This window comes from Catharus ustulatus, chromosome 4 (assembly GCF_009819885.2).
Source record: "Catharus ustulatus isolate bCatUst1 chromosome 4, bCatUst1.pri.v2, whole genome shotgun sequence".
NCBI lineage: Eukaryota > Metazoa > Chordata > Aves > Passeriformes > Turdidae > Catharus > Catharus ustulatus.
In genome coordinates this window covers 56,890,349-56,902,607 of record NC_046224.1, presented here as the reverse complement: position 1 = coordinate 56,902,607, position 12,259 = coordinate 56,890,349, and the positions used below count along the sequence as shown (strand labels likewise).

The window sequence follows — 12,259 nt, the reverse complement described above, 5'->3', positions numbered from 1 at the left end:
CACAAATAGGTGTTGTGCACCCACTATGCACGGTATTTCCTGTAACTGAAACTAAGTACTGGAATAGTCTCAAGCACTTGTAAGGTGCGTTGGAATTTCTAGTGTGAGATTACCTTAAATGCAAGATACTTCCTCTTATTTTACTATGGGATGGGTAGATGAATGGCTTAAGTGGTTGAGAAAATGGCTGCAGTGAGTAAAGAGGAGAGTCTCCAGTCATCTGGAGAAACTTGCAAGCTGCTTCAAAATTTCCCTAGTAGTGTGCTGGTGTGCAATATACTGGCAAAATTAAACTAAATGCTGGAATGTGAGGTCACTGAAAGGGGGATTGCTGAGGTAAACAAACAAAGCATATTTTAAAGTATTCAAACTTGGATTTACATTGACCATAGGAAAGCATCTGCTGGCTTTATTTTTGCTTAGTGGATATATTTTTGCTTAGTAGCTATTGGGAAATCCTAATACCAAAAGTATATTGAATGAGTAGAAAACAGTGTAATGTAAATATACTAACAAGTGTTATGTAAACATAACTAGTTTCTGTAACCAGTTTTTTTAAAAAAGCATCTTTGACTTGAGGTACATAAAAAGAACAATTAAAACCATGTTAAGCTATTCAGATAACTATTGCCCTTGCTTATAAAAGAGGCAATGCAGTGCTGTAGCTGGATCTGTTTGACTGAGAGAATCTATGAATGCTCTTGTGCAGGGATGCAGGCATGGCAGATAAAAGACCTGTGCCAATGCTGATGCCCTCTGAGCTGAAACTGTTAGAGCTCTGAAGTCTTTAAAAATTTGTGTTTTGGGTTATTAAAATATGCTTGTTTAACTTAGCATACCTTAAGCTGCAATACCTATGAAGCTGAGTGTAAGACAGCAGGGTGAGCTGATGTGCAGACCTGTTGAACTGTTCTGTTTAAATGTTTGTGCAACTTGTGAACCAACTCTAACCAGCAAACTTGGTTAGAGCTGAATTTGTGGTCTGGTATGGGAAAGCAAAACAGTTTGGCTTGTGCTGTCATCAAGTGTGTCACACCTGTTGTGAATGCTGCTCTGAGTAGAAAGTGGATTTTAATTGTCTATCTACATGGCAATCACTGCTTGCAGCTTAGGTATCACCATTCTACCTCATTTAGCTAACAAAGCTAAAGAGGACTCAAAGTCCTGTCCCATAGAATGAAGTTTCACTAGTAAATGATGTGGTTGAAAATGGTATGTTAGTGTTGCATGTAGGTAGACCTTCAGTCTCTTTAAAAAATCCAGCTTTAACAGGAGTCCCTGGTATTCTGAGTAGCCAAATTCCAAAGTGGTCATTGGTTTGTTTGTAAGGGTTTAACAGGTCCTAGAACAAATTCTAGATGTTCCACTTCTACTGTCAGTCAATTCTCTGGATGTAAGTCAAGATACATTTATCTGAATGTGTAAGTAGTGTTGAAGTTAGGTTTCAGAAACATTTCTTATGATAAATTAGACTCTGAATTTACCAGTGCTGTTCAAGTCTAGTGGTTCAAGTAACATTCAGGTTAATGTTAAGTAATCTTAGCATGTACAGGTTTGATCTGAGCTAGACTAATGAGTCAGAGTCTGCTGCTAGTTTTTAATGGCTTGTTACCATTTCCAAATACACAGAACCAGTTTGGTAGTGTCCTTGCGTCTTAGACATGGTAGTGAGGAGCAAGAGGGTAACAAAACTATGGATCAGTTTAACCCATAATAGATTTACTATGATAGCAAGTGCTGTAAAATTAAGGCTTTTTGTAAATGAGGACTAAAAGTGATGGACAGAAAGATCCAGATTGCCAGTAACTTAATCTATAACTCGCTGAGATTGATTTATACAACTGTATCCTTTGTCCTATATTTATATCCTTAAAAACTATAGTTAGTGTTCATTATTGGAAACTACAGCAATATAAACTTGTACTTAACTGGTAGTTAAAGGTAGTGCTTGAGCAGCAGAATTTCTAATTAAGATAGAGCTGTACAAAGATGTACTCTTTTAACAATAGAATAAAGTAAAACTTCTCACAGCTCATCAAGCAGCTATTATGTGGGTCACATAGATAATAGAAACTGAGTCCTCCAGAGTTAATCATGTGCTGTAAGCTTCTTGCCTGTGCATGCTACTGGAATTTCTGCAAAGGTTTCAGAAAACTGTTGAAAAGGAAATGTGAGAGTGTTTTTAGGCTTGTCCTGAAAGTGGACAAAGAGCCCTTCATCAGTTTGTGGTGGATTTAGTGTGACAACTGTCATCATAACACAAATGCCCTTCTGCCATGTATTTTCCAATGACTTCATGCAAACGCTCAATAAAACTGCTGTAACCTCCTGTTAGCAACACAGCTGTTTGTCCTGTAGGAAGAAAATAGGCTTTCACATGTTCCTGCATACCTCAACATTGGACCAGTTGAGTTTCCCTAAAACTTTAGAGAATCACAAAAAATTACGGGTTTAAAATACTTCTCATGGGCCTACCTCTTCTCCATGCTGCTTTCAAAAGACATGTTAGACTATCTAGACAGTCTAGTATTATTGTAACCCTATAAATAACAGGGCTTCTGCTGCTTAAGAGCTTACTATGGTGATTTTTCTGTTACCTTAAACTGACTTGTTCTGACAAAACTTTTCACTCCTTTAAAGCGGAGTGAGAACCAGCTGGGATAATCAAGCAGTAATAAAGCCCTGCAAAAGTCCATATTGGGCTCTTGTGTGGATGCATGGGTGTATTTATGCCAAACTTGGATGTAATACTTTCTGCAGGAGGTGGTGCATTGAGATTATTTAACTTTTTAGTAGAAATACTTTGGTCTCATCCTGAGTTACTTTGGTCTCATACTGAGTTATCTCTTGGGTGCAATTTCTTCACAGTGTCTGGAAATGCCCTCCTAGTAAAAGATCTGCATTTGTTGGTGTAGGCTCTATTGGGAGGAAGTAAACCTTGAGTGATGTAGCTTTGATTTTTAAGTTTGTTCTGGTCTTCAACAGATATGTGAGTTTCCTTAGATGGAAGTGCCTAATTTTGCACTAGATGCAGCGTAATACTTCACATTTGACTACAAGAAACTGAAGTGAATTAATCTAGTGAAAGGTGTTTTTGCCCATGGCAGGGGGTTGGAATTAGATAATCTTCAAGCTTTCTTCCAACCCAAACCATTTTATGAAATCTGTGGCTTAACTAGTTGTAGCAACAGGAAGCTGATTTTTTTTTCTAATTAAGTGAGAACTTGATTCAGGAAATATCACTAACAGCACAGAACTGCTTGGCCCACAGTTTCTGACACTTCTAGGTTACTCTGGAAGTATATTTGGATAAGGTGGCTTGTCTTGCTTCAAGTATTAGTTTTAATGTGATTTCTCCTTATTAGGTGCCTAAACCTGTACATCAGCCAGCTGCAGAATTTTGCTCTACTTCAACTCTTCCAAAAGATCCAGTACTGAGAAGGGAAAAACTTCAGGATCTGATGACTCAGATACAAGGGACTTACAACTTCATGCAAGTATGTTTTTCTCTGCTGTTGTAGCACAAAGCTCCAGTTCCTACTGAGTTAGGGAAAACAGTGCTGATGTGTTTGGCACTGAATGAATGAATTTACCCTAATTAGCTAAAAGCAGCTTGTCAAGTGAGAATGTTTTATTTGTATCTAGAGTTTCATTTTTTTCCTACCCAATGGTGATCTTTTTTTGAAAGGAGTCCATTCTGGATTTTGATAAAGCTTCACCAAGTGCCATTGGTTCATCCCAACCTCCTTCAGTTACTCCAGCAAGTAGTCCTGTAGGTAGGTGATACTCTTAAATGTAAATGGTATGTAAAATTTTGTAAGTGCTAATAGGGTTTGCTTGGGCTGTAGATCAGTAGGTCTGGTGAAGACAACTCGTTTAAATACAAAGAACAGACCATGCTAAAATACTGGGTGGATTTGGGGGTGTAGAACTCAATTACCCAGTTTTTGTTGTTTTGGGTTTTTTTTTAATCTGGTAAGTGGGTATCTTTTCTGTGGTAAAAATATTTTGGTCAGTGAATACCTGTCCTCTTTTGCCAAAAATCTGAAGTTTTCAATTGGGTGTAGTTTGCTGATGCTAGGCTTAAATATTTGCACTCCACATGGTAAAAATAGTTTGCATCTTCGCATACCAAATGTTTTTAAAAATAGAACTGCCCACCAAAACTATATGTAGTGTTTGAATTTAAAAGAAAATGTTGCTTAATGTGTTCTATTTTTGCAGCTTCAAAAGAGCAGAAACTGCCAAGTCAGAGTGATTTTCTTCAACAACCTCTTCAGGTAAGTTGAAGTTAGGACGGTCCTGAAGAGGCAGAGGTTATTTACCAGCATGGACTTATACTTCAGTTGTTTTTCTTGACAGTAGTTTTGTATTTCATACAATGTAGTAGCTTGCGAGTCTAAGATCACTCAAATGCTGACAAAGCTGGCCGCTCTTCTGGTTGAAAAGGGGCAGTAAATGCTTGAAGTTTCTTGAAGTATCTTGAAGACATGCTGAAATAGTTTGCATATTTTACTTATAGATTAAGGTCATAGCCAGTAGTTATGTGCAGAACAGCTAGTTTCTTTTCTAGATAGCGTGTTTTCATCTTCAAGGTCCTTACAACCAAATATTTTATCTCAAGTTTTGGTAGTTGTGGTTAAATCAACCTTAAATTCAGTCACTGTGCTTGCATGTCTTGTGACTTTTGCTTTTAAATGTGTTTCCTTACCACTAACAAGAACTCCTAAAAAACTGACTGGTCAAAACACTTCAGTCCCTGCATTATTCTGAGGTTTATTTGGACGTGCTGAGGGTGTGAGTTTTAGTGAAACCAAGCATTTACATTTGATATTTCTGAAACCTTCTCTATGTTCTCTCCTTGCAAGGCTGCTACTTCATCCATGGCGCTGCATAGTTCAAATACATCCCTAGCATCTGCTGATCCTGCTCTTTCTGGCTCTGAAACTGAAGACTTGGTGACACCACAGGTACCATACCTCTGAGTTCACTGGCATTCAGATCTGACAGCCAACCCTAACAGAATGCTGAGCTGGGGCCCTCCTAAATAACTGTACTTGAACAACATACAAGTAACAGCAGTAACAGAGCCTACAGTCTGGGTGGAAAAGTCTTGCTAATACTGCATGAATGCAAAGTGAACAGTCTGCTTCATGATACAGGAAGGGTGTGGGGTGAAAAATGCTCACTAAAAAGTGGAAGCAGCATAAATATTTGCTTTAGTTACAGTGTAGAATATTCCCTCTAATGACAAAGAGGTTGCATAAATTGGGATGGGTATTGTCATGAAATAGCAGAACCTGTGTGTAATCTGAAGATGAGATTCTCTCAAACACTAACTGAAGAAATACTGGGAATCTGACTTCCTGATGTTCAGCTAAGACCTAAAACTTGGCTTTAATTGTATTTGTGTAACTAAACATTCAAATAGTGTTTAGAGCTGAAAAGTTTCAATTTATTCTGATCACTGTCTTAAAGACCTCTTGTGAATTGTGTTGCCATGTTCAAGAACGCAGCTGGCTCTTTGCTGTTGGACTATACAATTCAAAGTGTGTGGATTATAACAGGAAATGTTCTTGCTTTTTACATTGTTTTTGCTGGTGTACATGTTATCAGCATACTGTTTATGTAGTACTTACTCTATTTCTTAATGTACTATATATACTATATATATGCTATAGGGCTATTAGTCTTATGACCTCTTGAATCAGCAGTTTTGTCCAAATTCTTTACACCTATCAATTCTACAATGCCATGAGACTCCTTCTACTGACAAGAATTCAATAACTTTGCTGTTCAATATGCATCCAGAAGGCTTGTGGTGTGCTATAAATTAGAACATCTGAATTAGTAGAATGCAAGCATACTGTTTGCAATTAGGGTTGCTTTTGCCTAGCCTATCTCTAGTCCCTTCAACTTGAACTCTTGTCTTTCTTTTCCAGGGAAAGCAGTAGTTTAGTTTTGGTCCCAGCACGACCAGGGAATACCCCATGGTGACAGTGCTTCTCCTGGTGTGCAAGAACACCTCAGTGCTGTCTGAGGCACTGTGGTGTGTACCTGGTGAACATAGGACTGGTAGTCTTTAGCCCTAGGCTCTGCATTTAAGTATTAAGCAACTGCTAAACTTAACGTTACAAGTGTGAGCTAACTGTAGAACATACACTCTTTGCAAAGCCTTGTTCAACAGAGCTTACCAGAGGTACAACATATCTTTCCATTTAATTCAGTAAGGCAGGTGTGTTGCAGACTTCACTAAGTGCTTGAAGCAGTGTACTGTTCTTAAAATGATCTGACTTTGCAAGGCTAATTGTGCAACCAGTTGTGTAAGAAGAGTAATCTGAATCTCTAAAGCTAATTAGTTGAAGCTTTGGTTAAGATGACTATGTAATACTTTGGCTTTGGAATTAATGCTTGTCCTGGTCTTTCAAAATCCATTTGTTTCAACTTTTGCACTGGTGTTTCATAGCTTCACCAGAACTCTGTAGTACTACTTGTAATAGCATGTGCATTATGGCTTCCTCTAGGCATCAAGATCACTTTCTCAAGAGAAAGAGAACTATACTTCCCAACCTCTATCAGACAAGTTCATATATTTCTGAGCCACTGATACCATTTCAGCAACTTAAATATTTACCTTACTTGTGATAGCTCACCTGGGCAATTTCCATCTTTTTTGGTGAGGCTCTAGACATGTTCCTTTTGACTCCCGATTCCTTTACATATTGGTGTTCTAAATCAACACTTCATTTTGCCATCTGCACAGCTGAGGCCTAATGCTGGTTAATACTTTGTCTGGACAGCTCAGCATTGTTTCTCATCTGAAATATAATTAAGGTGGAAGGTAAAAAAGTTTCTTTAGTTCCTCCAGAAAAGAGAAGTAATTTTTAATATCAGCCGAAGAATCTTTTACTAAATGGGATAGAAAGCATTCTATGTGTTCTTTAGGGGTAGGGAAAAATACCTAATGTGTCTTTGTGGTGATATTATTCCAAAGAATGGTATGTATAGTAGCTCATAGGCACATTTCACTTAATCAGCAGAGACTGCAATAGAAGTACTGTTTGCTGAGGATGCACAGCAAGATTTGAAATTGTAAGCAAAAGCTATTTTGTAGCTTTGCTATGTCCAAATGTCATCCTGTAGAAACTGCTGACTTCTGCCAGTCTAGGCTTTAGAACAAATTAACTGCTTCTGTTACTGCCTGATAATTATCAAGTGACCTTTCATCACATTTGTTCTTCCCCTAGGCAACCATTCTCCTCCCAAGTGAGCCACAGTCGCCATTGCCTACTTCAAGCACCCCCATGCCGACAGTGCCACCAGCGCAAAGCTTTCAGACTCCTCCAGCAAGCAGCAGTTCTGTCACAATAACAGCAGCTCCCTTTCAGGCTATGCAGACTGTAAGTATGCAGCACACAGAACTGACAATGATGTGGCTAACTTGGGACTAACACCAAGGAGCTGGCTCCTCTTGGAATAGTACAGAACTTGATCATTTTGTTTTAACAATAAAACCTAGGTTAGTCCTCTGGTTCTCTGGCTCTTTCAGAACTTTAACAGATCATCTCAACAAAGATTCTGGTTTTGCTCTGTATAGTGCCAAAAAACTAATACCAGGACATCTTAGCCTCAAGGAACTAAGAGGGAGAAATCAGGCCTGAAATCAACAGGTTGATAACTGTGCCCTAAAGTAAGGTGGACTGTGCTTACACTGTTCTTAGGAAAAGATTTCAAATATAACAGACTTCATTGGAGAAAGGGAATCCTGAAGTATATAAATATTAGGACAAAATGCTTTCAGAAGCCTGAGTTTGTCTTGCTGTACTGTTTGCTTCAGAGGGGTAAAACTCAGTCCACTGGCATGTGGAAAATGTGGTTTTGGAAGACTGGTGTTGCTCATTATGCTATGTTGTTAACAAGTAGTCAGTGTACATATCTAGGAAATATACCACACAGTCTGAGATGTTCACTGCAAATACAGAACATCAGTAGTGGTGTATGGCCTGAAAAATAGTATCCAGCATTACTACTTCCTGATAATCTGCAGTACAAGCTTAGAGAGGTTCAGAGGAAGGGTCTCCATTTCATTAAGATCAAGTACAGGGAAGGCAACATTATTTACTCCTCTGGTACATTCTTCAGAAGATGGTAGAAACATTAAATCAATGTTTTTCTCAAAAAGCAAGCTTTAGATTCTCCAAAGGCAGTCTGCATTTTAACAAGTACTAGGTGTAGTTCACAACTTGGTGGACAATCTGTCTTGCAGTGTTGAGATGTGTGGCAGGAAGTGGAAGAAGCTATCTAATACTTTCAGATCACAGCAGTTAACTAAAACTTCTGTGACATCCTGGTGTGGTCTGCAGTAAAGTCACTGCATTGGCTTTTTCTGTTTGGTTTTCTGTATTTGTAGAAGAGGTTCAAGTTGAACCTACCTCAGAGGCACAGAACTGTGATACACATTGCAAATAAGGCAATTTATGGTAGGGAGATATCTTTTTCCTAAGCTAGATGTATTTAAATTATGCTAAGTGATTAGGTGGTGATTTTTCCTGAAAGTGGAGAAGTGGCAGCATGCTGTGATTAAGTAATCTGGAATCTTTGGTGACCTGGTCTAGAAGATAAGCATTTGCCATGGTATAAATATGAAGTCTTGGTCTCAGTCATTCTGGTTGTCTGAACTTGCTGTGTTCGGACAGCTTTGCTCATAACAATATCACTGAAAGTTCACTTGAACTAATTCCATTATTTCACAGATGTTAAGTGTCTGAGATAGCTCTTGGAATTTTTGGGTAAACCTGGCAAACATTTATCACTAAGTCATGAGCATGTTCATTCTTCTTGTAGTGGTAGAAATCTTGAACTTTGCAGTGCAGGGTTTTCTTCTTCCTTACTTTGCTTAGATTCTCATCACTGCTGGGAAAGCACAGCCATTGGACTCGAGTAGATAGCCAGGATGACTCCCTGCCAAAGAGGTATCACAATGACAGTAATGGAAGTACCTGATTACAGTTCCTCAAACATCCTATTGCTGCTATTGTGCTTATGGAAGCTTAAAGGCAGGCTTGACCTGTAGTCCTAGTCCTTGATTTGAATTCCACCTGTAACCCTCACTGTAGGAAAAAGCAGACCACTTGTTACAAATTCTTCAGGATGTGGGTGATGATAGCCTGACTGTCCTGCATTCTCAAATTTCTTTTAGAAAAAGGATAGTTTTGGATCACTTTATTTACTGGATGAAGTGATCCAAAACTGAAAAATAAAACAACTTGTTTTAATTTACAATGGTTCCAAATTTATGCTTAACGCTTCAGTATCGTGAGACATTTCTACTGCCTCTTAGAGGCAATACTGGGTCTCTTGGCCCTGGGAAAAGTATTCATTTATTTTTAATTATAAGGACATCTGCAAATGGCAAGAATTGTCAAGCTGTGAAGCTGTTTCTTGCATCATCCAGCTGTGGCTTTTGCCCAAGTCTATCTTCAGAGCGTTTATAGTCTTGGAAAATGTTAGATACATCTGTAGATTCAGTACCAGTACTGCTGACAACTCTTCACATGAAATTTAGATCCTTTTAATCAAAACAGACTTTGCCTATTTGATGTCAATATTAGTTGTCACTTTTGACAGCATTATTTCTGGTAATTGTTACTGGCTATAAAGTAATAGTCACTGGAGTGACTGAAGTCTGGGTTATTAGATTTAACTAACAGTAATATCTGCTCATTGTTGTAGTGCCCAGACTATAACATTTGAATGACAAGACATAGGTTATGTGTTTACTCTTGGGGGACATTAAGTGCATAGGAAATATGAAGCTCCATTTACTGAAGGGGCAAATGATGTCTAATATGGTGCTTGAGTGGATAGCAGTTATATCAGGTTCCAAGACATGTAGAAAGACCCAGATTCTTCCCATACGTGAATATCTCATCTCAGGATAGGCTGTCCCAGCCTCAGCTTGAGCTGTAGGACAAGTAGTCAGTGGATTTCACAGTGGGTTTCCCATAGAAGGAAAATAGCTTGTTGTATGGTGATTGTTCTACTGACAGAGTACAGTAGCTATGGTCAATCAAGCTGTTCCTTAGGTAGTAGCTACATAAAAAAGGAGTATGTTCTGTAAGTTTACTGAAAGGGAAAAGGATGGGTCGATGTACAATGTTTTTGGTTATTTCTAAGAAACAGCTGGTGGTCTAGAAATGTGCTAAAAAACATATGGATTCAAACCATAGCAGGGTGGTGGCATTAGGCAGAGACTTTAGCTGGTAGTGGTTAAGCACTTGTTTTCAAATGTGTTGTAGGTATTTAAAGTGAATGCACCACTGCCTCCACGTAAAGACCAGGAAATTAAAGAGGATTCTTCATATTCAGCGGGATATAACCAGAGTTTTTCCACAGCAAGTACACAGACTCCTCCTCAATGCCAGTTGCAATCTTCTCATGTTGCAGAACAAACCTCTCTTTCACAAGAATCTCTGTCCTCAGGTGAGAATGGCACTTGTGTCTGTTTCGAGTAGTCTTTAAATATGTCCAGCTTATAATAGTATTTAAATTCATTATGTTCTGTGAGTACATCTAACCCAGTGAAATTCTTAACAGGTGCTACATAAATATCTATTAGGCATACATCTACTCTAATGTAGCTGATGGTATGTAAACTCAATTTCAAAGTTGCCAGCAGGAGAAAGGCTGGTTCAAACTTGTTTCTGTATTAGATGAACAGACTGTCACTTACATGCCTGAATTTCCCAGTAGGTGAGAAATTCGAATATGCGGTGATACTTGTCAGTCAAACAATTTCCTTGGAATAGTAGCAGTGACCTGTTTGGAACCCTTAATTTGGTCTCTGGCAATAGTGCTGTCAGTACTGGGATTTGCTGAATGGTAAGAAAGCTGGGATAGGTTTCCAATCTGACATGAGAAATACTGAACTAATAAGTGGTCTTGAGCTGTTGCCTTCAACACAAATGTGACTTTATGTTCAAGTAGTGCAAGAGGTGGATTTGTACAGCTCACAATAAATTTGACATCAAACTGCCCCCTAAATGTCTTGAGGTTTTAGGACAAAAGAAAGTGGCAACTAGGTACCTGTATTCATAAGGCCATATAATGAAATGGCTCAAGGTCATTTACAACTGCTGTTTTTCTGCCAGAGTGATTTTCACAGCTCTTAGACAAGAAACAGACTGATAGTGTGTGAAGTCAATGAGACATTAAGAACTCAAAAGAACAGTGCAAGTGTAGAAGTCAGGAAAGCATGTTTATCTTACATGTTCCTTCTCATTGGATGATAAACCTTCTGGATTTTTTTGTGGAAAATCATAATTTTATTAGCCTTGTGCAATGGCTCTGCACAGATTTCCCATAGGGTTTATACTGTTGGTCTGGATTAACTTTAGGCTTTTTGGATTGAAATAAAGCATGGTCTTGTGGAAGTACATTTGTGGTTGCAAGGTTTGTGTTTAAAGCTGGCAACTCACCCTTGTGAGTGAAAAGCATTATTGAATACATTTTGCTTGGAGTTTAACTGCCTAGTATGTGGTAGGAATGTCTGTTGAAGAGACTGAACCCAAGTATCTGCTTTCCATAGTTATTGTGTTGCTGTCTAGTTGTGATGGAATTTTGTCTCACTGTTTAAGGGATGTCAGTACTGAGGTGACCTAGTTTATCAGTGAAAAGTCTTAATCAAATGTTAACAGATTTTAACCTAGATTGGGTATTTTCATGCTGCTGGCAAGCTTGCTCTCACCTGTATAACTGATTTGTTGAATGCATTAGGGGCTTACACTTGAGAGCCTGAGCTGTCTACAGTAGATTTTAACAAGCACTGTGCTTTACAAAACAAAGGAAAGGATCCAATCACTTCAGAAATGAAGGGATAGAAGAACAGAATATTCAGAACAACTTAATTGGTCTCTGAACGGCCGAATACTGCCCTTGCTTCTGTGTGTAGTAACTCACTGCAGTTATAAAAAGCTTTGACTTATCTGTGCCTTCTGTTTTAAGCAGTGAACTATCAACCTGATGGAGCTGTTCCTGTTAGCAATGGTAGCCTTGCCTTTTATCCAGCACAGGCTAATGTTATTCCCAGACCTCCTCAGCCCTACCTCAACAGTCGTGGGTCTGTCAGAGGGTCTGCTAGAGGTGGAAGGTCACTGGCTAATTCGTATCGCTCCCCTGGTGGGTACAAAGGTATGTCTGTATTTACTATCATCCTAAAGCAGCTCTAATGTACTGCCAGGAGAATGTGATTTGACGCATC

General features: G+C 38.7%; 1 protein-coding gene across 6 annotated transcripts in view; it reads left to right on the top strand.

The window, feature by feature from the left end:
• CAPRIN2 (caprin family member 2) overlaps positions 1-12,259 on the top strand; it is a 32,049-nt gene that overhangs the window by 15,503 nt on the left and 4,287 nt on the right. For 4 of the 6 annotated variants that reach the window (XM_033057998.1, XM_033058002.1, XM_033058003.1 and 1 more), the window contains 7 exons: positions 3,366-3,497; positions 3,689-3,776; positions 4,225-4,280; positions 4,869-4,970; positions 7,248-7,400; positions 10,299-10,482; positions 12,004-12,189. In XM_033057998.1, coding sequence (XP_032913889.1) covers positions 3,366-3,497; positions 3,689-3,776; positions 4,225-4,280; positions 4,869-4,970; positions 7,248-7,400; positions 10,299-10,482; positions 12,004-12,189 — 901 coding nt within the window. The remainder of the gene's footprint in view (positions 1-3,365; positions 3,498-3,688; positions 3,777-4,224; positions 4,281-4,868; positions 4,971-7,247; positions 7,401-10,298; positions 10,483-12,003; positions 12,190-12,259) is intronic. The other 2 variants (XM_033058001.1, XM_033058000.1) reach the window with 2 other exon arrangements.